Source organism: Microcaecilia unicolor, chromosome 2 (genome assembly GCF_901765095.1).
Source record: "Microcaecilia unicolor chromosome 2, aMicUni1.1, whole genome shotgun sequence".
Classification (NCBI taxonomy): Eukaryota; Metazoa; Chordata; class Amphibia; order Gymnophiona; family Siphonopidae; genus Microcaecilia; species Microcaecilia unicolor.
The window spans coordinates 136,131,702-136,157,856 of NC_044032.1; the positions used below are offsets into that span (position 1 = coordinate 136,131,702).

The 26,155-nt window shown below is 43.1% G+C and overlaps 1 protein-coding gene across 1 annotated transcript in view; it reads left to right on the plus strand.

The window, feature by feature from the left end:
* VCAN (versican) overlaps positions 1 to 26,155 on the plus strand; it is a 245,943-nt gene that overhangs the window by 157,366 nt on the left and 62,422 nt on the right. The window contains exons 11-12 of the mRNA XM_030193355.1: positions 17,780 to 17,938; positions 23,342 to 23,424. Of these exons, the coding sequence (XP_030049215.1) occupies positions 17,780 to 17,938; positions 23,342 to 23,424 (242 nt within the window). The remainder of the gene's footprint in view (positions 1 to 17,779; positions 17,939 to 23,341; positions 23,425 to 26,155) is intronic.

Sequence of the window (26,155 nt, forward strand, 5' to 3'; positions counted from 1 at the left end):
AGTTTTGGGGGGATGCCAGCAAGTTCAGGCTATCTGGCTAGCCTTCCAGCAAATTTCAGTCTTAAGAACTGAAATTCTTAGGAAACCTGAAATCTGTTTGTGTCTCCGGACTGCTGATCTGAAACCAAAAAGACATCAAGTTTCCTCCACCTCTCTCTTCTGACTGCACAAAATATTGCCAAAAATTTAAAACTCCCTGTTCCTTTGGCCAGGGCATTATCTTCAAACAAAAAAATGTTTTAATGGTTATGCTAATGGAAAAACAAGTATATATAAAGGTTGGCAGATATTGTATTGGAAGAGTGGGGGAATTCCTTAACAATGCAACTTTACTGAAGGAAATTTGTGTTGTGTGTGGAGTGGGATGGGGCTAGTGGGAAGGGCTGAGTGAAAGCTATTTTGATGGAGTGTATCAAGAGACACATTTTATTATACATTATCAATCTTAATTTAGAAGAAAAAAATAAGAAAAGCAAGCACAGATTGAATTAACATGTCTTATTTCCTGCAGACTACACAAACTAAATGGTCTACGCAATTCAGCTGTACTCATGAAAATAGCACATTTTGCATGTTTTGACATGGCATCCGTCATCTAGGTGACCGAAGAAGCACATTTTGCACTCTTGGGCACCCTCATCATTGCTATCGTTTCCCTCCCTTTGACAATGCAATGTTCCATCCAAAAAATGTCTGGTCATTGATACACTGTGCATTCAGTTTATTTTCTCCACATTCTACCTAAAGGTGTGGAACAGAATAGATGGTGTACAGTAGGGTTTAGTCCAAAAATTCTTTCCTGTCATAGCTGAGGTCTCACAGCTAGAAGAAGATCATTGAAGAATTACTAACAAAGCCGTTTGTTTAGAGTTTAAGGTTTTGGCCTTTGGCAATATTTTTAGTTCATACATAAGCATGACTTTCTTAAGCTATCCCTTGGCTAAAAATTGGGAAATTCCAGTGTTTACAGTAAATGTTGAAAACAGTTTCATTATAACAAATTGTGAAGTGTATAGTAAGATGTGTTGAAACAAGACATTACAGATAGAGTGTTCAGTTTTAAAAGAATCTACATGGCTCAATGAAGACAGCCAGGTAAATCAAAGCCTTAAAAACCGACCAGTCCAGTGTTTAAATTTAGGTGCTTCGAGGGTAAATGTAAGATGCCTTAGAGGGGCATAATTGAACGTCGCCAGCAAAATAGTTTTTTTCCGATAATATGGTTTAGCCTGGCCAAATGACAGAGTTCGCCAGGTTTGAGATGGCCAATTTTGTGTTTCAGCGATAATGGGGAAAAAATGCCGGCACTCTCCAACCCCGCGACATCCAAGGCATTTGGTCATGGGAGGAGCCAGCATTTGTAGTGCACTCACATGCCAGGACACCAACCGGGCACCTTAGAGGACACTTCTAAAAATTAAAAAATATATATACAAATACCTCCCAGGTGCATAGCTCCCTTACCGTGGGTGCTGAGCCCCCCAAATTCCCCCCAAAACCCACTGCCCACAACTCTAGACCACTACCATAGTCCTTATGGGTGAAGGGGGGGACCTACATGTGGGTACAGTGGGTTTTAGGGGGGGTGTTGGAGGGCTCAACACTTACCACCACAAGTGTAACAGGTAGGGGGGGATGGGCCTGTGTCCACCTGCCTGAAGTCCACTGCAACCAACATAAACTGTTCCAGGGACCTGCATACTGCTGTCAGGGAGCTGGGTATGACATTTGAGGCTGGCATACAGGCTGGCAAAAAAGGTTTTTATTTTTATTGTTTTATTGTGGGAGGGTGTTGGTGACCACTGGGGGAGTACGGGGAGGTCATCCCCCATTCCCTCTGGTGGTCATCTGGTCAGTTTGGGCACCTTTTTGAGGCTTGGTTGTGAAAATAAAAGGACCAAATAAAAGAGGCGAAATACTGATTAACACCGCTTTTTTTCCCATTATCCGCAAAAGCCGACCATCTGGTAGCCACGCCCATGCCTGCCCATGTCCTGCCTTTGCTTCACCACCGACACGCCCCCTTGAACTTTCGCTGGCTCGGCGATGGGAAAGCAGCGATGGTGTCAAAAAGCAGCTTTCGATTATACCGCTTTTGCCGCTTTTGTGAGATCGCCGGCCATCTCCCAATTTATGTCGGAAGATCGCCGGTGATCACTTTCGAAAATAAGCCTGTTAGGCACCATGGACCAAATTCTATAAATGGTTCCTTAAAAAATCGGTGCTGAAAAAACTGCATTTATCGCTATTCTATAAACTTTGCCTAATGTTAGGCATGGTTTATAGAATACACGTAGTGCTTGTCCCCACAACTAAAATTTAGGTGCGACCATTTACACCATCGTAAGATTGAAGCTATGGAAAATTCAGCAAGGGCTAGAACCTTAGGTTCCTGAATTTTCCTAAGACTCCTATCTGCTGAAATACTACTTCATAAATATTATAAGGACATTTCATGCTTAACTTATTCTGAACAAATTTCTTTTGTAAATTGTTACTATTTACCAACTCAGAAAGTCTTAGGGCCCTGTCTACTAAGGTGTGGTAGCATTTTTACCGTGTGCTAACGCTAGAGATACCCATAGGAATACATGAGTGTCTCTAGCATTATCGCACACTAATTTTTAGCATGTGCTAAAAACACTAGTGTGCCTACAGTGCAGTGCGGCTTAGTAAATATTTATTTATTATTTATTTATAGCATTTATACCCCGCTCTTTCCCGCTCGGTAGTAGGTTCAGTGCAGCTTACAAGGTATGGTACAAAGGGTCACAGAGGTAACACAAAGTATGGTACAAGGTATGGTACAAAGTATCACAGAGATAACACAAAGTATGGTACAGAGTATCACAGAGAAGGTCCAGTTATAAGGAGTAGGACAATGGGAAGAGATGTGGGGGAGAGGATTGGAGTATGGGTAGTGTGAATTAGGTTAGGGAATTAAGTTGGGTTATTTGGGTAAGCTTGTTTGAAGAGGTAAGTTTTCAACAGCTTTCGGAAGGGTAGGTGTTCATTGGTTGTTCGGATGTGTCGAGGTATTACATTCCAGAGTTGGCTGCCTATAACAGAGAAGTTGGATGCATAGTAGGTTTTGTATTTGAGGCCTTTGCAATTGGGAAGATGAAAATTGAGATATGTACGAGAAGATTTGGACCCCTTTCCTGGCTGGAAGATCGATCAAGTTGGTCATGTAGCTTGGAGATTCGCCATGGAGGATCTTGTGGATCATTGTGTGGGCTTTGAAGTTTATGAGTTCCTTGATAGGGAGCCAGTGAAGTTTTTCACAAAGTGGTGTTACACTTTCAAATCGTGATTTGCCAAAAATGAGTCTGGCTGCTGTGTTTTGGGCGGTTTGGAGTTTTTTCATTATCTGGGCTTTGCAACTGATGAAGATGCTGTTGCAGTAGTCGGCATGGGTGAGAACTGTGGATTGTACTAGGTTGTGGAAGGTTTTCTGTGAGAGGAATGGCTTTACTCTTTTCAGTACCCACATCATGTTGAACATCTTCTTCGTCATGGTTTTTGCACTCCTAGGATTTTTAGATTGTCAGATATTGGGATTGTAACATCGGGGGTGATCAGGGTGGTTGGGAACAGAGTAGCGTGTTGTGATGAAAGGATTAGGCATTGAGTTTTTTCTTTGTTCATTTTCATCTTGAAAGCGTTGGCCCAGGATGTTAGGATGTTCATGGTAGTGATTATTTTCTCCGAGATTTCTGTAAGGTTGGATTGGAAAGGGATGAATATTGTGACATCATCAGCATAGATGAAGGGGTTAAGGCCAGCTTTGGATAGGGATTTGGCCAGAGGAATCATCATAAGGTTAAAGAGGATCGGGAATAGGGCCCTTAGTTCTAGGTCAAGAGGAGGATTTGACCCCTTTGGCTCCCTCATTGAGTGACGATCTTACCTCCTTTTTGGAGGATTCAACAGATAATATTCTATCTTGGGTTTTTTCTAATGAATGTGATAAAGTAGCAATTATAAAGGGGTACTTGAAGAATAAGAGTAAGTTTTTTTGTGGAGATCCTGTGCAAATTTTTCCAGATATTTCTCAGGCTTTGCAGTTAACCAGGAAGGCCTTTTTCGTCTAGTGCTCTCAGGTCTTGGCCAACGGTGCCTTCTTTTTCTTAAAATTTCCTAGTCACATATAAGGAGAACCAATATATATTTTATGATTCATTGCAACTGGAAACATTTTTATCAGGAATTTATACCAACCAAAACCTGGTGTAAATACCCACGCCTAATTTAGGCCCAGATCAGGCATATTCTATAACAGTGTGCATAATTTTTAGGAACGCCCACGACCTGCCTATTCCCTTCCTGTGGCCACACCCTCTTCTGTGATCTGTGCATTAGAATTTACACGTACCACTTTACAGAATGTGCTTAGAAAGTTGCATGTGTAAATTCTAATTAGTGTTGATAATTTCTTGTTAGTGGACAATTATCAGCACTGATTAGCTTGTTAAGCAATTAAGTTGCTCATGCAAATTGGCTACGTGCACAACTTTAGTCACCATTTATAGAATTCAGTGGCATTTGCATGTATAAATATCATGTAAACTTATAAGATGGCATATATCTGTTTAAATTTTGCTGTATGATTCAGTGGTGACTTTTTGGCGGTTGCCGGAGTATGTGAGAAGTTTGATCAAGTCGCAAGTAATTATTGGAATTAACTATTACAACAATTGACTTTAATAAGAAGGAACATCTTTGCACTTGGGACTGTTTAAAGAGAACGGGACATCACCGGGTGTGAGTGGTTGTATGTTCATTTATTGTTGTATGTTGAAATTTAATTTGTAATGGTGAATAATGTGATTGTAAAGTTTGAATGATGATGCAAATTAAATTTGGTAATTATGATAAAATCTTATTAAATTTGTGGAATAAGTATATATCAAGTTTGGGATTTGACATATATTAAAAAAATAGTCTATTAACTCCCAGTATATGAATAGTTAATGTAGTTTGAGCTAATTATTGTGTATTTACCCCTGAAATTTGAAGTAAGAGTATCATAGGAATGTATAGGCGTGTTAGCGTTTAACACGCCTTAACTTTAAAAGCGCATTAAAAATGCTAACACGCCTTAGTAATCATACCCCAAAACATCATGCCCCACCATGGTGATGCTCTTTTTTTGTGCACTTTAATTTGTAGAATGGTTCCTTCTCTATACTTATACTTATGCAGTTATATGTATTTTATAATAAGCTAGATGCTGTGTGAACATTTTATAAAATATTTGCCTAGTTTTATATGGGCAGACCTAAATGTCCATTTAGCCATCTGCACGACTTATTCAAATTTATCCTCTATGTTTGAGTAAGGGGTCAATTCAATAACGGGTGCTAAAACTTAGGTTTCTAAAATATGGGTGCTCAGTTAGTATTCTATAATGGCATGTTTATGTGCTAAATCCTTTAGAGAATGCTAGCTGAAGTACATAGTAATGCACCTAACTTTAGGTGCAACCACTTATGCCATGTCTATGGCTAGTGAAAGTGGCCATGCCTGAATGCAATAGTTGCACGTGTAAATGTAAGTGTTCTATAAAGCGTATGGTAAACAGTGGGAACAGAGTCTACAAAGAACAGGAGAACACCTCTATGTAAAGTCCAAGGAAAGCAGAAGAGTAGAGAATGAATCGCGAGCTTCCTCGCAGGAATTGTTGAACAAAACACCTTTATTAGTACCAAACAAAGACCTGATATGGGGCCATTTTTCAGCAGGAGAGTCCGTCTGCCTCAAGGATTACACTGCTGGTAGGACAAGAATGTGAAAATGCTAACCAAAAAAACATCTTGGCGTCAAAATTGCATCTGTGCAATCCTTTCACATATAATCACTTGAGGATAACTTTACTTCAGGCACCATAAATTAACTTGTCCTACCAGCAGAGTAAACCTTGACCGCTGAGGCGAGTGGGTTCTCCCGCCAAAACACGGCCCTGTGTCAGGTCTTTTTTTGATGCTAATAAAGGTATTTTGTTCAACAATCCCTGCTTTGAAGCTCATATTACATTTTCTACTCTTCTGCTTTCCTTAAACCATGGGAACATCCATGATCCACTCTTGCCTTTGTCATGGGAACACCCCTTTGCAGTTACATGTGAGAACACTTAAGCACCCAGTTAAAGAATAGCACCTAAGTGCACTTACATGTGTAACTGCAGTTTTAACCCTGTTTTGGCTCTCAGCTACCTTTATCTTCTATTTTCGCATCTACAGTTAGACACCTAATTGGTGCCTAACTTATGGTGCACTATATAGAGTTACCCTCTTAATGGCTAAATTTATCCAGTCAAATTCTGGACAGTCATGAGTGTATTAAGTCACAGAAATTAGGTGGTTATCACTGATATTCAGTGCTGCCCATGTTGGCATCATCAAATCTAGGCACTGCCATTGCAAGCCTATATCTAATTGGCCAGATTCTCCCTGTTTCCCACCTGCATGTAAATGTTTAAAAGGGTGCCAACATGCCCCCTATGTTCTCCTTCCCATCAACAGGAAAAAATGTAATGGAAACCCAACAGCACAACCCCTCCATCATCCTCGTTTCTGTGGCCCAGATGATAAAAGTTTAGATGGGATCCGATAGCTTCCAGCGATCTTTCCTTCGACCTCGACTGCACCCCTGAAGAAGTCCTCTGACCTTTCCCAAACTGAGCTGGAAGAAAAGATATATGTAGCCATACTTCAGCCTGGCAGGACATCCAGCTTTGCTGGTTTTTCATATGTGTGGGATAATCCTTGGGAGGCTGGTGCTTCCTCCATTTTTCTTACACACAAACCTTTTTTCTAGTAGGTTGGAGGGAAGGAAGGGGGAGAACTGTTGACTCCCATCTATCTTTTTTTTGTGCAAATTGAAGGGAGGGGCTTTTCATTCTTTGCTAAATGTTTACATTGGGGTGGAAAGGAGAGGCAGGCTTAAGGCTGGTAGAGGATTTAACTGGTTAGTGCTGATTTTCAGAACTGATTTGTTAAGTAGTCTTATTAAAGTATCCTAAATCTAGCTGGTTGCCCAAGTTAGATTGCAAGATTTCTTCTGATATTTATTTCCATAGAGGATATTGTTCTCCGTCACCTTCTGGATGAGAACCTAATTCTCATTGAAAATAAAATAGACTGTACAAATGTGCTGAATAGCCTCCTAGGATGCTGGACTCAAGTCATTGCTTTGATGCCACTTAAGGTGGCTAGATTTAGGAGGTACTTGGGTGGCTAAGTTAGGTATGCCACACTTTTTTCGTAACATAGCTCATATTATGTATAATCCGTTCTCTGCAGTGAAAACTTATGAATTAATTGTAATGATGCATGTAAAGAATGACATGTTTTAGAAGAGAATAAATGAGTGTACTCACTTTTAGGCATCTTTAAAATTAAAGATGAGTTAGTCAACATGATCCTGTACTTGAGCAAAAAAATTAGAATCCCATAAAATGAACAAAACCACATAAACTGATAAGGAGCATGAATTTAATATAGACCACCTTTCTGTAATATAATCAAAGTTGTTTACATACATATTATATGCAGGTACTCTCTCTGTCCCTAGGAGCAGGGGCGTAGGTAGGTGGGGCCATGGGGGCATGGGCCCCCACAGATTTAGTCCTGGCCCCCTCCACTTTCGACCCCCCTCTCTAACCCTCCCCCCGCCACTTTCGACCTCCTCCCCACCGCAAGATACCTTTGCTGCGGAGGTCCCCAACCTCTGCCAGTCTTAGTTTTCTTCAGCGTCGGTCTCCGGCGCATTCTCTCACTTCGCTGATCTGTGCTGTGAGTCCTGACATCCTGTGAGTCCTGACATTCAGCACAGATCAACGAAGTGAGCGAACGCACCGGAGACCGGCACTGAAGAAGACTAAGGCTGATGGGGGTTAAGAATCCCCGCCAGCAAAACGTAGCTTGCGGCGGGGGGAGTCGAAAGTGGCAGGGGAGGGTCAGCGGCGGAGGGGGGGGGGTTGAAAGTGGCAGGGGGATCGGTGGCTGGGGAGGCGTGCTAAAATGTGTCACCCCCCCACCTTGGGCTCTGGACCCTCCTCCCGCCGAGGTCTGGCTACGCCCCTGCCTAGGAGGCTCAGAATCTAAGGTGTCCTTTTACAAAGGCCTACAGTAGTGTGGGCGTGTCTTTTGGGCATGCACTGGGCCAATTTTTAATGCAGCTGTGAAAAAGGCCATTTTTTAATGGGTCAGGAAATGGGCGTGCACAAAAATTAAAACTAGCACACGCCTATTTACTGCCTGAGCTTTTACTGCCAGCTATTGACTTAGTGGTAAGGGGTCACGTGCTACCCACATGCTAACCGTGCAGCGTGTGCCAATATGGCCATGCTGCTAATAACTGCCAGAATTGCCCCTCACGGTACAAAATAGAAAAATATTTTCTACTGCAGGATTTGGTGCACACCAAACTCAGAATTACCAATGGGCACATGCGCTACCCCGGCAGTAGTGCCAATTTGGCGTGCGCTACCCACGGCTTTGTAATAGGGCCCCTATGTTTTGTACCTGGAGCAATAGAATTTTAAATGACTTATTCAGGGTCACGAGGAGCTGTAGTGGAAATTGAACCCAGTTCCCCAGATTCTGAACCCACTGCACTATTAGGCTATGCTAAGTTTCTTCTTATACTGTCAATACATTTTTAAAATCTCTACAGTAAGTCCCTTTAAGGAGTAGCCTAGTGGTTAGTGCAGTGGACCTTGATCCTGGGGAACTGAGTTCAATTGCCACTGCAGCTCCTTGTGACTCTGGGCAAGTCACTTAACCCTCCATTGCCCCTGGTACAAAATAAGTACCTGAATATATGTAAACCGCTTTGAATGTAGTTGCAAAAACCTCAGAAAGGCAGTATATCAAGTCCCATTTCCCCTTCCCCCTTTAATGCAAAATATATGCTAGAGATATACACGTAGAGTATACCACGTCATCTACAGGAAGACTTTACATAGCACTGGAATTAATGAAATCTCAAGATGGAAAGTATAGATACAATGTGCCAAATACTGTTTTCTAACCTTTTAGGAATCCCTATTATAGGCCAGATGTCTTAGAGTTTTTCCTATTTCCTATCTGTGGGAAAAATGCTTACTATATCTGACCCTATATGGTATGATCATAGACTGGGGAGAAATGGCCTATGATGTCTATTTCCTGTAACTTTTTTTGACTTTATTCTCTCCTTTATAAATTTGCCACCTCATAAAGCATGTGTAAGTAAGACTGGATCCTCTCCAAGTCTAGAGGGAAGTCTCCTTTGAGGCAAAGCTTTAGCAGTAACCTATGACTGGCAGAATTTGTCACACTAGCAGAATCTGTTTTCCATCCCTCCTGGATTTTAAACACAGTCTTCTCCATCTGAGCTGGGGTGTCCTAAGCCAGAATTGCACCCTATGCAGCACGCCACCTAGCGCCCCTGCATCACTTACTATGTTGCAGCCAAGCAGGGGAGATGATGGACGGTGAGCCACCACCTCCCTTGAGACCTGTGCAGCTGCAACACTTGCACTGCGCTCAGGATGGCCCTGCATCACAGTACTTCCTCTAACACATACAGGGTAGAACTCTATGGGGCCTTTTTACTAAACCACAGTGACCACATTTTAATGTGTGACTTTATCCCATGGTAACTGCAAATGTAATGCTGCACCTATGAGGGCATTCCCATTATTTTTTAGTGGGGTCATGGGATAATCAGATTATTGTGTGGTACCTGCTCCCAGTTAATGTGGAAGCATTTAGTGCCTCCTTTTAAAGAGGCAGTAAGTGGTCCTGTATTAACTCAGTTAGAGGGACATAATCGAACGGCGCCGGCCAAATCGATGGCTGGTCATCTTCGGGGCCGTCTCCGCGAGGGGGCGGAGCCAGGCGTATTTTCAAAATATGCTTCACGCCGGCCAAATCGGTCGCCGGGTTTATTGCCGGATCGCCGGGTTTACATGAGATGGCCAGCTTCGTTTTCCAGCCATAATGGAAACCGGGCCCAGCCATCTCAAACCCGACGAAATGCAAGGCATTTGGTCATGGGAGGAGCCAGAATTTGTAGTGCACTGGCCCCCCTGACATGCCAGGACACCAACCGGGCACCCTAGGGGGCACTTAAAAAAATTTAGAAAAAAAAACAATAAACAACATTTTTCAGTGCACCTTTGTAAAAGAGCCCTTTAGCATGCAGTAAGTGCAGCACATTAAGGATCAAATTCTATAAATGGTGCCTAAAAAATCAGCGCCGAAAACCCCCCATGCTTAGCTCTGCTCTATAAATCTTGCCTAAAGTTATGTGTCGTGTATAGAATACATGTAGTACCTGTCCGTGCAACTAAAATGTAGGCATGACCCTTTACATCAACTAAAACCTGGTGTAAATGCCTGTATCTAATTTAGGCACGGATCGGACGTATTCAATAACACTGTGCATAATTATTAGGAACGCCCACACCCCACCCATGGCCACGCCCCCTTTTGAGATCCACGCATTAGAATTTATGTGACCCACTTTAAAGAATACGCTTAGAAAGTTGCAAGCGTAAATTCTAATTAATGCCATTAATTGCTTGCTAGCAGCCAGTTATCGGCACTGATTGGATTGTTACAAGCAATTAAGTTGCACACGCAAATTGGCTATGTGTACTGATTTGCGTGCACAACTTTAGTTGCCATTTATAGAATCCAGGGGGGGGGGGGGGGAGAGGTAACTGCCAAATGTCTTCTATGCCCACTCTCATCCATTCCATGTCTCCTAACACAAAAAGCAGTTAGGGGGTGATTCTATATATGGCGCCAAAACACAATCGGTACTGAAATGTATACCGACTAAGCACATTCTATAAGTGGCACCTAGATTTAGGTGTGGTATATAGAATACGCTTAAATGATATCTCAGAGCCGAAAACTATGCACTTCCATTTACAGCAACGGAAATGTGGCATGAATCCCGGCCTGCAGATTTACGCGCACTGGGCCATATTCTATAACTACATGTGTAAGTTTCAGAACACCCTAATTGACATCCCAGTGCTTAGCATTTAACTTTCTAATTATTGCCAATTAGTGCTCATTATTGCTTGTTAAGTGCTTTTATATAGAATCCAGTGGGATAGCAAACTGCACATTACCCACTGGATTCTATATATCGTGCCTAGCGTTCCATGTTGAAATCCAAGTGTATCCTATAACAACACACGTAACTTAATTAGCTTAACAAGCCAATCATTATTTTTAACAGCACTTAACAAGCAATAATGAGCACTAATTGACAATAATTAGAATTTACGTGCATAACTTACTAAGCGTATTTTGTAATGCACAGCGCCTAAATTCTAATGTGCGGAGCCAAAAAGGGCGTGTTTATAGGTGGGAAAGTGGCATTTCATTGGTGTTCCAAAATTTACACGTACTGTTATAGAATATGCCCTTCTGCGCCTAAATCTATGCACTGGTTTTTATGCCACGTTTTCCTTGGTGTAAATGGATGCACTTAGTTCTAAGCGCTGGGATGTCAACTAACAATATTCTATATACCATGCCTAAATCAAGTCACTGCTCATAGAATATGCTTAGGCATAAATTTATTCTGCGCAGATTTTTCAGGTGCCATATATAGAATCTAGTCCTAAGGGGGGAAGTTACCGAACTGCAGTAAAAAGAAACTTCTACTACACCTTAATATACCACAGGATTCAGCAACATGTAGTACCTCAGTCCTGTAGGTTGCTGAACCCTGTAGTAATAGAACAATGCTGCTTGACAGCCATCTTGCAAGCAGCATTATTCTAGGTGCCTGGGAGCATCGAGCCCACAAAGTCACGGCTCAATGTGAAAGGGCCTACAGGGCTGTTTGAAACCTCCCCTTTTGATCACAGCACTCCGGACTCAAAGTACCCCCTAATTGCAGCACATTCTCCTGATTCCAGCACCCCCTTCAAGGTATCCTTGATTGGACACTCTTCAGGTCTAAACCCCCCCCCCCCCCACAAAGCTCCTCTTTATCTCCCAAGGCCTCCCCCCCCCCCTACTCCTGAGGGCCTTAAGGCCCTTTCCTGGTGGCCCAGTGGTTGCCAGACAGGAGCGATCTGCCTTCGCTCCGGACTGGCCAGTGCTACATCCAAAATGACATTCCTAGCAGTTGTCTCGCTAAACCCAGATTTTACCTCACTTTATTAAAAGTGCCCCTCGGAGAGTTATACTCATAAATTGGCATCTTCAAAAATTTACTAGGGTTCAGTGCCTAATTTTATACTCAAAATTTCACTAAACTTGTAAAATTAAGAGCATAAAAAATGGGTGGCAACAGGGGCAAATTTAGGGTGGAAAAAAAGTTATGAGCGTAGCAATGATTTTCAGTGCTAAGCTAAAAATTAGGCCATAAATCTAGGCAAATGAATAGACCATAAATCTAGGCAAATGAATGACGGGCCTGGTTTACTATTTGTTTTTTTCCAGTTTGGAAGCTTTTGAACATCTCAACCTGTGTCCTACTGAAGATGTCTTAATTGACTGGTTAAGTGATCACAGGTTGAGACATAGCCCAGGTACACCTGAAACATTGTGAATCCATTAAGGAAAAAGGTCTGTTCCTCATCTGCCATTATACTCTTCAGGAATTTCCATCAAAGTAGTGAATAAAGTGTTAGTTTTTTTGTTTTTTTGGATTTTGGTTTGTTGCTGGAGGGTCACATTTCTTCAGTAGTAAAGCCATGTTTCTATTTCTCTTGCCAACTTTACCTTTTCTAGCATTATGTCACACAGTCAGAGTTCATTTGATTTATACCATAATTACTACTAGGCTAGATTACAGTTATTTGCTTTGTTTAGGGTAAGTTTTAAAAATGACCAAGCACCTCCAGATGATACAAAAGACAACAGCTAGACTGCAATAGGGAGTGGCCACCAAGAACACATTCCCTCTATTTTGGGTTGTCTCCACTGGGGCTTGTGATTTTTAATATGCATTAAATTTAGGGGTAGGCATTTAACACATTATTAATGTTTTAAAGCAGACAGAAATTTTTAACACCGAACCTTTTTTTAATCATTTTCTTCTACTGCTGGATTTTCAGTTTCTTGGCACAGTGGTGCAGGAATTAGGGGAAGTCTTGTGGTTTCAAGCCCTGCAAGACTTCCCCAACTCACCGAAAGAACCCTCCTGACCCTTCATAGAGGTGTTCCCGGTGACTCCCCCAGCACTATTTCCTAGACTCTGTCCCATGCGGCGCAGCTTCTGAGTCTTTCTCTCATACCGGTGCACACATGTAATGGCCCAAATGCATGCCGTGGTAAAGTGCAATTAATCAGGCAATTAAAATTTTAATTGTTGCCTGATCCCTAGTAAAATTGCATTAATGTGTATTAACATGTGTTAATTGGTTAACAGCTGTTAGTATATGAGGCCCTTAGTCAAGTATAATCCTTTCTTAGGGGCCCTTTTACTAAGGCTTGTAGGCGCCTACGCGCTTCCAATGCACATCAATTTGGAACTACTGCCCGGCTACCAGGTGCCCCGGGCAGTAATTCCATTTTTTACTCACATCCGATACGCTCGGCAGAAAATATTTTTAATTTTCTATCATATGGCGCTAACCGGTGCTAATCAGCAGTGTACGTGAGCTGACAATTCCCGCCTGGTTAACACGTGAGACCTTACCACTAAATCAATGGGTGGCAGTAAGGTCTCGGGCCCAAAATGAATGTGCGCTGATTTTTATTTTGCCGCACGTCCAATATGCGCTGAAAAATGGACCTGCACATACACCAGTGCAGGCCATTTTTCAGCGCACCTTAGTAAAATGACCCCTTAGGAAGGAATATTTTGCAACTAAATTTTTAATCTTCCTTGAGGGTGAATTTTTTTCTTAGAACTAGGTAATGATTAGAAAAGCTGGATGTGAAAAAGGAAGATAAGGTACACATCTTCATTTTATTTAGTTTCTGTTATCATTTGCAGGATTTTGTGTCCATTTTTTTTTAATTTCAGGGTTAACGTCATAAAGAATGTGCAGTCTTTGGCAAGAGTGTGCCCTTTCTTTTCAGATAGAGCACTCTTTTGCTCAAATAGTGCACACTGAGCAAAAATGCATACTATTTGAGTAAAAGGCTGTGCTCTTGCGAAAGAGTACACACTGTTTAAGATGCAGGGGGAAAAAAACCTGAAACAGGTTCAAATGAAGTGAAACAACATGTCATAAGAACATAAAAACAAGCCAAGATCCCAATTGAGTAAAACAGATTTTTGGTGCTTATCCCGGAAATAAGCAGTGGATTTTCCCAAGTTCAATTTAATCATGGTTTATGGCCTTTTCTTTTGGGAAATTATCCAAACCTTTTTTAAACCCTGCTAAGCTAACTGCTTTTACCACATTGTCTGGCAACAAATTAACTGTTGAGTGAAGAAATATTTTCTCCTGTTTGTTTTACTACTTCTACTAGTACTGACCCCATTTTTCCCATTGACACTCTTTGGGGGGGGGGCAATTCTATAATGGGGTGCTTGTTCTATAATGGCAACTGAGCATCCAGATTCCATTATAGAATACTAGCATAAACTCGCATTGGCACACCTAAACGTAGGCGCTCCAATTTATGCTGTCTATGGCAGGTGTAAATGGACACACCTAGGTGTGGCAAAGTTTGTGCAACTTACAGCATTCTATAAGTTGTGGTCAGAAGTGAGAGACATGCCCGTATCCCACCAATGTGTATGCTCCCCTTACCATTACATACTATGAGCCAGATTCTATATAAGGTACCTAAAAAATCTGAGCAGTAAACATTTCTGCTTAAACGTATTCTATAAGTAGTGCCTAGATTTGGGCGTGGTATATAAAATACTCTTAGTTGAAATCCCAGCACCTAAAACCAGGGCGTAGCCAGACTTCGACGGGAGGGGGGTCCAGAGCCCGAGGTGAGGGGGAACATTTTAGCCCCGCCGCCGCCGACCCCCCCGCCGCCGCAACCCTCTCAACCCCCCCTTCCCACCGCCAACCCTCTTCCTGCCGCGTACCTTTGCTGGCGGGGGACCCCAGCCCCCGCCAGCTGAAGTCCTCTTCTCGGCTGCGCAGCATTGCTGACCCCCCTGCCACCGCAACCCTCTCGACCCCCCCTTCCCACTGCCAACCCTCTCCCGCCGCGTACCTTTGCTGGCGGGGGACCCCAACCCCCACCAGCTGAAGTCCTCTTCTTGGCCGTGCGGCATTGCCGAATGATCTTATCAAGTTTGAATCTGTTTCTGTGCGTGCGTCTGACGTCCTGCACGTACAACGTGCAGGACATCAGACGCACGCACACAAACTCAATCAGATCATTCAGCAAGCAACGCTGCACGGCCGAGAAGAGGACTTCGGCTGGCGGGGGGTTGGGGTCCCCCGCCAGCAAAGGTACGCGGCGGGAGAGGGTTGGCAGCAGGAAGGGGGGTCAAGAGGGTTGCGGCAGGAGGGTCCAGGGCCAATTATATGGGGGCCCTGCCCATGTGGCCCAATGATAGCTACACCCCTACCTAAAACTATGCACTTCCATTTACACCAATGAAAATGTGGTGTAAATCCATGCAGATAGATTTATGTGCACTGGGCCATATTCTATAACTATGCGCTTAAATTTGGGAATGCCCAGGGAACACCTATTTCTCTGCCTGTAGCCACGGCCCTTTTGAACTGCACACATTAGAATTTAGGCACAGTTCATTACTGAATACACCTAACAAGTTGTACGTGTAAATTCTAGTTATTGGCAATTAGTGCTCATTATTGCTCATTAAATGTTGTTATCAATGCTGATTAACTCGTTAAACCAATTTAGTTACACGCATTGCTATAGAATATGCCTGGATTTGAGAGCAGATCTCTAGGCGCACTATATAGAATCCGTCAGTATCCCCATAATTATATATAATATGCCACAAGCTAGGTATCAAATTTCAGGTACTCAAACAGAAGTTAGGCACCCAAATGAGAGTAAATAGCACTTAGACACCTAACTGCATTTAGGCACTATTCTATAAGTTAATGCCTAAGTGCTTTACCGCCAGATTCTATATATCACATGTAGCATTCTGCGCCAAAATCAAAGTGTATTCTGAAATAATGTGCCTAACTTAATTGGCTTAACAAGCTAATCAGCATTGATAACAGCACATAACAAGCAATAATGATCAGTAATTGGCAATAATTAGAATTTACATGCACAACTCCCTAAGCATATTCTGTAATGCACAGGACCTAAATTCTACTGCACAGAGCAAAAAAGGGGCGTGGTTATAGGTGGGGAAATGGACATTTTGTGGGTGTTCCAAAATTTATATACACTGTTATAGAATACGCCCCTCTGCGCTTAAATGAATGTGCCAGTATTTACACCATGATTGTCTTGGTGGAAATGGATGCACATAGTTCTAGGTGCTGGGTTGGCAACTAAGCATATTCTATCTACCGTGCCTAAAGTTTGGCACGACTTATAGAATATGCTTAGGTGGAAATTTATTCTGTGTGGATTTTTCAGATGCCATATGTCGAATCTGGCCCTTAGTGTGTAACTCAAGAGGGGACGTGCATGTGGGTGGGGTAGGTCACACACTTAGGCACCAAACCTATAGAATACTGTAAGTTACGTGCTTAGGTGCAACATCTAGGCGTCAACATTAACACCTGCCTTTAACTTGGTATAAGTCTTTGTGCCTATAGTTAGAATCTTTCAAATCTTCTCAGCGTTTCATTTTTGGCGCGTACGGTGTTTAAGTGCAGGAAGCACTCTTCAAGTTCAGTTTTGTCAACATGCTTTTAGGTTGGCGATATTCTATGCAGTTTTTAGCAGATTTGTCTTGCATGCCCCCTAGTCCTAGAATTTTTGGAAAGCGTGAACAGATGCTTCACATCTACCCGTTCAACTCCACTCATTATTTATAGACCTCTATCACCTGTCTCCATCACCCAGATGTGAGAATAATTTGGCGCCCTTATCGAATTGCCCCCTTTACCACTTATATATTGCCTTATAGAATAGCACCTAGGGAACTTGTGCATATAAATGGTACTTTTTGCAGCATTTATGCCCACAAGGTGCATGTAACTGCAGGCATGGAGTTGTCAAATTGCCTTTCACGTGACCTTGGGCAAGCCACTTTGCCTTCCAGTGCCTCAGGAACAGCTAGATTGGGATTCAGTTTGTGCAGGGCAATAACTCATTCACCTTAGTGTAACTCACCATGAACTCAGATTAGAAATGGTGAGTGATTAATCTAAAATCCAACAATCCAGATGCTGGCGGTTTTCCTCCGTGATAATTTCCAATCATTTGTTCATCCAAACCATGATCATGTAATGTGGTGATTCAAGCCATCACTTGGAAAAGTTAGTCCCTCCAAAATAATAGAAGGCCTCTTCTGTGCTGTGACTAAGCAACTCATAGCCTGTATTTAATTCTTGGTGAGTAATGCTATATTAATAATACACTAGTGAAATTTTATACAGCTAATAAAACATAATGATATCAGATTTTATGACTGTCGACTGTACAGTAAACAGAGCTGCCTGCATGTTCATTTATTTATTTGGCATTTATATGGCACTCTATTCTTAAGGAAACAAATAGTCTGATGCTGAGATATCTAAAGTAAATTGGCTTAATTATCCTTCTTGTGCTGCTGGAAAATTATGCATCTTAAGTCCTTAAGTAAAATAGTAAATAAAAAAGATTTAATTATCTTTTCTGTTCACATTATATTCATTTGCTTTATTCATATGTTTAAAACTGCAACTTATTCTCCCTAGACAAAGATACTTGTGATTATGGCTGGCATAAATTTCAAGGGCAGTGCTACAAATATTTTGCCCACCGGCGAACTTGGGATGCAGCGGAGAGAGAATGTCGTTTACAGGGCGCTCACCTGACCAGCATCCTGTCTCATGAAGAACAACTCTTCATAAACCGTACGTACTGTCTCAATTGCTTCTGAAATACTTGCCTTTATCCTTTATGCCATTTTTGAAATGAGTCAAAGCTTGATGGATTACACTTTACAAGCAAGTGTCATTTTAGGGGCAATTATTTATTTATATTTATAATGACATTTGTATTCTGCGTTATCCCAGAGTTCAGGTTCAATGTGACTTAGAATCCAGACAATTAAATATATATATATTATAGCTATACATCTTCTGATAAAGGAAAAATGTTGAGTAAATCTTCCATAGGCGGCCATATGAAACTTTACAAAAATTAATTTATGAATTATTACACAAGGCTATATCTCTCTATATAAAACGCAACCTCCAACGTTCGAATGAAGCCTCTGTTAGCCAAAAGTGAAGGGGGGTGAGATCGCATTGTGTCTGCCCCGCCCACGCGTCAAACGTGATGACGTCGAGGGCGGAGCAATGACACTCATCCAATCGCAACGCTCGGCAGCGAAGCGTCAGGGAAGGAGGCGGCGCTCTCAACGTCTAGCCTTCCCTTCGCTGTGTTCCGCCTTCTTCTGACGTCAAGGATGACGTCAAAAGAAGGCGGAACACAGCGAAGGGAAACCTAGACGTCGGGAGCACCGCCTCCTTCCCTGACGCTTCGCTGCCGGAACCACGGAGGTACATTTAAAAACAAGAAAAAAAAAATAAAACCATGTTGGGGGGAGCGAAGAGGGTGGCCACAAAAGAAAAACAATGGAGCGGGAGGGCAGGGGAGAAACGACACCATGGATGCGAAGGGGGGGGGGGGGGGGGGGGGGGGGAAGAAGAGGGCGGCCCAGGCTGGGACATGGGAGAGAGAGGAGCATGGATGCAAGGGGGGGTCATGGAAGGGAGACAGGGGACTTGCTGGAAAAGGATGATGGAGGCGGCAGGGGACAGAGGAGCATGGATGGACATGGATTGGGAGGGCAGGGCTCAGATAGAGAGGGCAATTGCTGGAAAGGGATGAATGGAGGGGGCAGGGGACAGAGGAGCATGGATGGGCATGGATTGGGAGGGCAGGACTCAGGGAGAGAGGGAAATTGCTGGATAGGGATGAATAGAGGGGACAGATGGGCATGGATGGATATGCATTGCAGGACAGGCCTCAGGGAGACAGGGCAATTGCTGGATAGGGAAAAATGGAGGGGCCAGGTGACAGATGAGCATGGATGGGCATGGATTGGAAGGGCAGGACTCAGGGAGACGGGAATTGCTGAATAGGGATGAATGGAGGGGACAGATGGCCATGGATGGATATGGATTGCAGGGCAGGCCTCAGGCAGAGAGGGGAAATGCTGGATAGGGAAAAATGGAGGGGCCAGGTGACAGATGAGCATGGATGGGCATGGATTGGAAGGGCAGGACTCAGGGAGAGGGGAATTGCTGGATAGGGATGAATGGAGGGCACAGATGGGCATGGATGCATATGGATTGCAGGGCAGGCCTCAGGCAGAGAGGGGAATTGCTGGATAGGGATGAATGGAGGGGCCAGGTGAAAGAGGAGCATGGATTGGAAGGGCAGGACTCATGGAGAGGGGAATTGCTGGATAGGGATGAATGGAGGGGACAGATGGCCATGGATGCATATGGATTGCAGGGCAGGCCTCAGGGACACTGCGGAATTGCTGGATAGGGATGAATGGAGGGGCCAGGTGACAGAGGAGCATGGATTGGACTCACACTTTCACTCTGACTCTCAAACACTCACTCTCACATACACTCTCCCAAACACACACACTCCGAGGAAAACCTTGCTAGCGCCCGTTTCATTTGTGTCAGAAACGGGCCTTTTTTACTAGTTGTGTAATAAACATCAAATTATAAGCAGTTATACAGGAAAAAGTTTGAAACAACATTTTACATAAAAGTCATTATTCCTGTCTTCTATTATCTTGTTGCAGGAACTTTTTGAAAAGAAAGCTTTTAATAATTTCCAAAGCAACTGTAATCAGAGAGGATAGCAAACTGAGGAACACAATAATAATGGGTGATTTCAATTACCCAGGTATTGACTGGGTGAATGTAACATCAGGGCATGCCAGGGAGGTAAAATTCCTTGATGAAATGAAGGACTGCTTTATGGAGCTTCTGGTTCAAGAACCAGCAAGAGGGGGGAACAATTCTAGACCTAGTCCTTAGTGAAACGCATGATCTGGTGCAGGAGGTAATGGTGTTGGGACCGCTTGACAACAGTAATCATAACATGATCAGATTTGATATAAACTCTGGTAATCCAATACGTCAGCATTTAACTTTCAAAAAGGGGACTATGATAAAATGAAAAGAACAGTAAAAAAAAAAAACATTAGAGGAGCAGCTGCAAAGGTCAAAAATTTACATCAGACTTGGATGTTATTCATAAATAGAAACTATACTCAAACCAACACTCTGTCTCTGTATCTTAGACTGGGCACTTTGATCAAAAATGTCTAAATATATTATTATATATAAAAAATAGCCTCAAAAGCCCAGGGTATCTTTAAATTAGGACACCACTGTATTGGCTAACATCATAGGCTCCTCCTCCTTCCGAAAAAAAACAACAGAATAAAAACTTCCAAAATCAATTTCAAATGGAAGAAAAAAAATCTTCCGCCTATTTTTCCGTAATAAAGATAAACCTTTTTTAGGTTATAAAATATTATTATTTCCTGGTGTCTCTAAGGAGACGCGTAGACGGAGGCAGGGACGTATCTGCGTGGGGCCTCAGGGGCCTGGGCCCCCGCAGATTTTGCCCTGGACCCCCCTACCACCATCAACCCTCCCCCGCTGCCGTTGCTTACTTTTGCTGGCGGGGGACCCCAACCCCCGCCAGCCGAGGTCCGCTTCCACCTGCCGCTGCCTTAAAAACTACTTCTCCAGCCGGCGGGGGACCCCAAACCCCCGCCAGCCGCCCCGCGGTGTTAAAGTTCATCTTCAGCCTCCGTGGCCGTGCTGCTGTTGATAGGAGCTGTTGAATCCACTTCGGAGTCTGACGTCGTTGTACGTTGTACGTGCTGCGACGTCAGACTCCGAAGTGGATTCAACAGCTCCTATCAACAGCAGCACGGCCACGGAGGCCGAAGAAGAACTTTAACACCTCGGGGCAGCTGGCGGGGGTTTGGGGTCCCCCGCCGGCTGAAGAAGTAGTTTTAAGGCAGCGGCAGGTGGAAGCGGACCTCGGCTGGCGGGGTAGGGCCCCCCGCCAGCAAAGGTAAGCAACGGCAGCGGGGGAGGGTTGCCGGCGGGAGGGGGGGGGAGAGAGGCATTGGTGGCGGTGGGGGCTCTGACAATGGCGGGGGGGGGGGTCGGTGGCGGCGGGGGGGGGGGGGCTAAAATGTGCCCCCTCCCTCTGGCTCTGGCCCCCCTACCGCCGGAGTCCAGATACGCCCCTGGACGGAGGAAACAATTTTTGCTCCTTAAGCCTGAAATACTGCACTTGGGGGATACCTTTTCTTAAGATACCCCTGCAAGTGCATAGTGAGACTTGATGAGAAGAAATATGTATTTACAGAACCAATTCATATGTCTGCTCTTATAGCCTCGGTGAATAAGGATAAGCGCTAATGGAATAATTAACTCTTCTCAGTAGAGTTTGTGTTAACCTTATTAATTTCCTTTTCTTTTGCTCCCCTTGAATTCCTAAATTTTGGATCCCCAATTTATGGACTTGAGTATCACTATTTACCTAATTGAAAGTTGATTTCTTTTGTTACATTTTTATTTGTATGATACTTTTCCAATCCAGATGTGTCTTGTAAATTTGATTAAATTGATTAAATTAAAAAAAAAGCAAATAGAATTTTAGCTATTATTAGGTAAGGAATGGAAAGAAAAAATGAGAATGCAGTGTTTTCCCCAAGTCCAGTCCTGGAGTGCTCCTTGCCAATCAGGTTTTCAGGATATCCATAGTGAATATGCAATGAACTTGATGTGCATGCACTACTTCCATTATATGTAAATCTCTTTCATGCATATTCATTCTGGGTATCCTGAAAACCTGGTTGGCAAGGAGTACTCCAGACTGACTTGGGGAAATACTGTTATAATGCATTGTATTGCTCCATGGTGTGACTGCACCTCCAATACAGTGTGCATTTCTGGTCACCGTATCTAAAAAAAGATATAGTGGAATTAGAAAAGTTACAGAGAAGGGCGATGAAAATGATAAAGGGGATGTGACGACTTCCCTATGAGGAAAGGCTAAAATGGCTAGTGCTCTTCAGCTTAGAGAAAAGATGGCTGAGGGGAGATATGATAGAGGTCTATATAATAATGAATGGAATGGGTAGAAATGAATTGTTGCTTACCAAAAATACTAGGACTAGGGGGGCATGCAATGAAGCTATTAAGTAGTAAATTTAAAACAATCAGTGTGTCATTAACTCTGAAATATGTTGCCAGAGGATGTGGTAGGAGTGTTTGGCTTAGCAGGGTTTAAAAGGATTTGGATAACTTCTTGAAGGAAAAGTCCATAAGCCATTATTGAATTGAACTTGGGGAAAATTCACAGCTTGTTTCTAGGATAAGCAGCATGAAATCTATTTTACTGTTTTGGGATCTTGCCAGGTACTTGTGGCTTGGATTGGCCGGTGTCGGAGACATGATATTGGGTTTGATAGACCTTTGGTCTGTCCCAGTATGGCAACATTTATGTTCTTAATCATGTACAGATCTAACAGCCCTTGGAAGAAGATTCCACCAATTAGTACACTGATAGGAGAAGTCAGCAGTCAGTATGGCAATGCTTATGTTCTTATGAGCAATTTAAAGAGTCCTTAAGTGCTTCCCTCAAACTCTAATAAATCATTGGAGTGCCGCAACCTTCAAATATAACACAGAGACATTTCAGAATTCAAATGTGTGCATAACCTCATTGTTGGTGCATGCATAAATGCTGTGTGGTCTGGTATTTCTATCTGGATTGGGCCATACATATATTTGCAGCAGAATGTAATTGGGAGAACCTTTTACTAAAAAGGATATATGAGAGTGAAAATATTAATATAAACGTAAAAATAATTCATTGTCAATTTCCGTAAACCTGTAAAATTTCTGACTGCTAAGGCAAGTATGTTGGCAATAGCTAAAAGCCCAGTCTAATTGTAGCTGCAGTACATTTTGGATCTAAAATTAACTGGTAAGTAGGAGAAGGATAACAGGAGAGTTATTGTTTGCCAATATTTAGAATGTAGCTGCTGAGAATTCATTTTACAGACTTCAGTATATGCCTTAAAAAGAGGCGACAAAACTGAACTGCTAAATATTCCTTTATATTTCAGAACACATATCTAAGTTAAGACAAGGAAGCGTGATTCATTCTTAGAGAAATTCTTTTCTTTTTTTAAAAGAATATCCTCTCCCTTTTATGGAAAAGTTAAAGAGCCCTTCTGTTTGGTTTTCCATTAGGTTTAGGACACGATTACCAGTGGATTGGCCTCAATGACAAAATGTTTGAACAGGACTTCCGCTGGACAGATGGCAGCACAGTGGTATGACTGATTTTGTAATTATTATTAGTTTCAGAAAACAAGTATATTTATTGAGGTCATATTTAAAGTGAACGTCTCAAAAAGTAAAAAAGTTTGAAGAGAACCCAGCATTTGCCAAAATTCTGCAGAATTAAATGGCTGGAAACAGTTCAATCTGATAAAATTGCTCACTGCATTGAAAAGACGCATGCTTGCATGCGGCATGCATTTAGATTATATTACGCTATTTGTGTTCTTATGTACAATTTTTATCCAAAGTAATTTAGAAAACATACTGTTATCTTTATGCCTAATTACAGCTGGTAGTTGTTTCATGTATCCTAGAGGTATGAAGCCTTGTCAAGATCTGGGTAGCAAATCTATATGAATCTAAGGAACTTTACCAAACGGTGGTAAAAGGAAACCCACGGCGGCATTGCACATGGGATTGCTGTGCGCCCCAAAGCTACCTGTTACCTCCACTGATAAAAAAAAGGCCTTTTTTAAAAAGGCCAGTAAATTGCTGTGCAGCAGGTGCGTATCTGCTATGGGGCCACAGGGGCCTGGCCCCCGTAGATTTGCCCCTGGACCCCCTACGACGACCCTCTCAACCCCCTCCTCCCGCTGTCACTCCGCCGTCGCGCCTCACCTCCCTTTGCTGGCGAGGGACCCAACCCCGCCAGCCGAAGTCTTCCTTCCTTCCTTCGTTTGGGTTTGGTTTCTGACGTCCTGCACGCACGTACAACATGCAGGACGTCAGACTCACAGTGTTTCTGTGAGTCTGATGTCCTGCATGTGTACGTGCGTGCAGGACGTCTGAAACCAAACCCAAACGAAGGAAGGAAGGAGACTTCGGCTGGCGGGGTTTGGGGTTCCCCGCCAGCAAAGGGAGGTGAGGCGCAACGGCAGAGTGATGGCGGGAGGGGGTGGTTCAAAGTAGTTGGAGCCAGGTGGTGGTGGTGTTGTCGGGCGGGCGGTTGGTGGTGCGTTGTCTTCGGCTGAGAGGGGGGGTTTGAAGTAGTTGGAGGTGGTGGTGGTGTTGTTGTCTTCAGCGGGGGGGGGGGGGGGGGCACCGGCGGGCTAAAATGTGCCTTCTCACCTCGGCTCTGGCCCCCCCTACCGTTGAAGTTCAGATACGCCCCTGCTGTGCAGTAATTAAAAAATTGCCTTGCAGCCATTTACTGCCAGAGCCCTTAAAGGAGGCGGTGAGGGCTCCTGCTGTAACCCAGTGGTAATCGGGCAGCACACAGCACTGCCCAATTACTTCTGGGCACACCCCCCAGCGCTAGAAAATAAAAAGGTATTTTCTAGTGACGGAAATGTCGCACAGGAGATCTTGAACTACTGCCAGGCTCCTGGGCCGATTCGAACGCACCAAGCTGGCCTTAACCAGACTATAGGGTAAGGTCATGGATTTGATATACCACCTTTCTATGAGTACCACCAAAGCAGTTTACATATATTATATACAGGTACTTTTTCTGTTTCTACTGGGCTTGCAATCTAAGTTTGTACCTGTGGCAGTGGAGGGTTAAGTGACTTGCCCAGAGTTACAAGGAGCTGGGCAAGTCACCTGTTCCAGCTTATCTTGTCCCTTTTCACATCAAAACACAAAGCAAATGGGAAAAGGAAAGAGAAAATAACCCATCTCCCTCCCCCTTGACAAGAATAACTCACCTGGCCATCTGCTGCAGGGCACAGTTCAAATTTGCACAAGCCAAAGTATCCGGTTTGTGACTTAAAGATGGTGAGTGATTTATGGGACACTTCATTCCTTTGGATCTGTACTGTACAAACAGACTGGTAGTGCTAAGCCCCTTGGAAGTAGCAAAAGTTTGGTCAGAGAAATATTCAGAACAGAGCTGTGATCTTTCCTGTTCCTCCTCCTTCTGCGTTGCTCTTTTTTTGAAGGTAAAACTAGCATGATGAATTGCCATTTGGTATACATGGGTACGGTTTATAGGCAATAGCACATTGTGATAATGTGTATTTATAGCATTTCCAGCAGTTAAAAATCCATGATAGAGCTGAAGATAAGCAGTGAAAAAAAAAAAAAAGAGCAAACTTATTTCAGATAGTTTAAAGCAGAGCTTCCCAAATCGTGACACGGGACCCCAAGCGGGGTCGCAAAACCCACATTTGCAGTCACACCTAGGTGGGATCTCCATAGATGCATCATTATTTGCACCTTGGTGGGAGGGGGGGGTGAGTCACACAATTTTATTTGGCTGCAATTATGGGGTCACAGCCACATAAACATTGGGCAGCACTGGTTTAGTATTTTAGGTATGCTACAGTTTTGATGTGTGCAGTGTGACTTGCAAGGAGCTGTTATCTAGATTTGATGGCAGGAGCAATACAGTTTCTGGAATTTATTAACAACCTGTTGGTATGTGAATTATAATTTTTGGAATTTGTTATTGTTTCAGCCTAGGTGGAAACCCTGCATGGTTATTTATCACATTTCTGAATTTAGTTATCTTTATCTTTTTGTTTTCCCTCTATCCGTGTGAATTTAGATAGGTAATTTGTTTGCTGTGCTGTCCTATCTATAGGATGAATTCTTTTCTATCTTTTTACTGATTTGAACTGATGTGCACTGCCTTGCTATTTGCATTTGGCCTTTGAGAGATGGTATATTAAAAGTTAATGAATCATAAACCATAACCATAGTAACATAGTAGATGATGGCAGAAAAAGACCTGCATGGTCCATCCAGTCTGCCCAACAAGATAAACTCATATGTGCTACT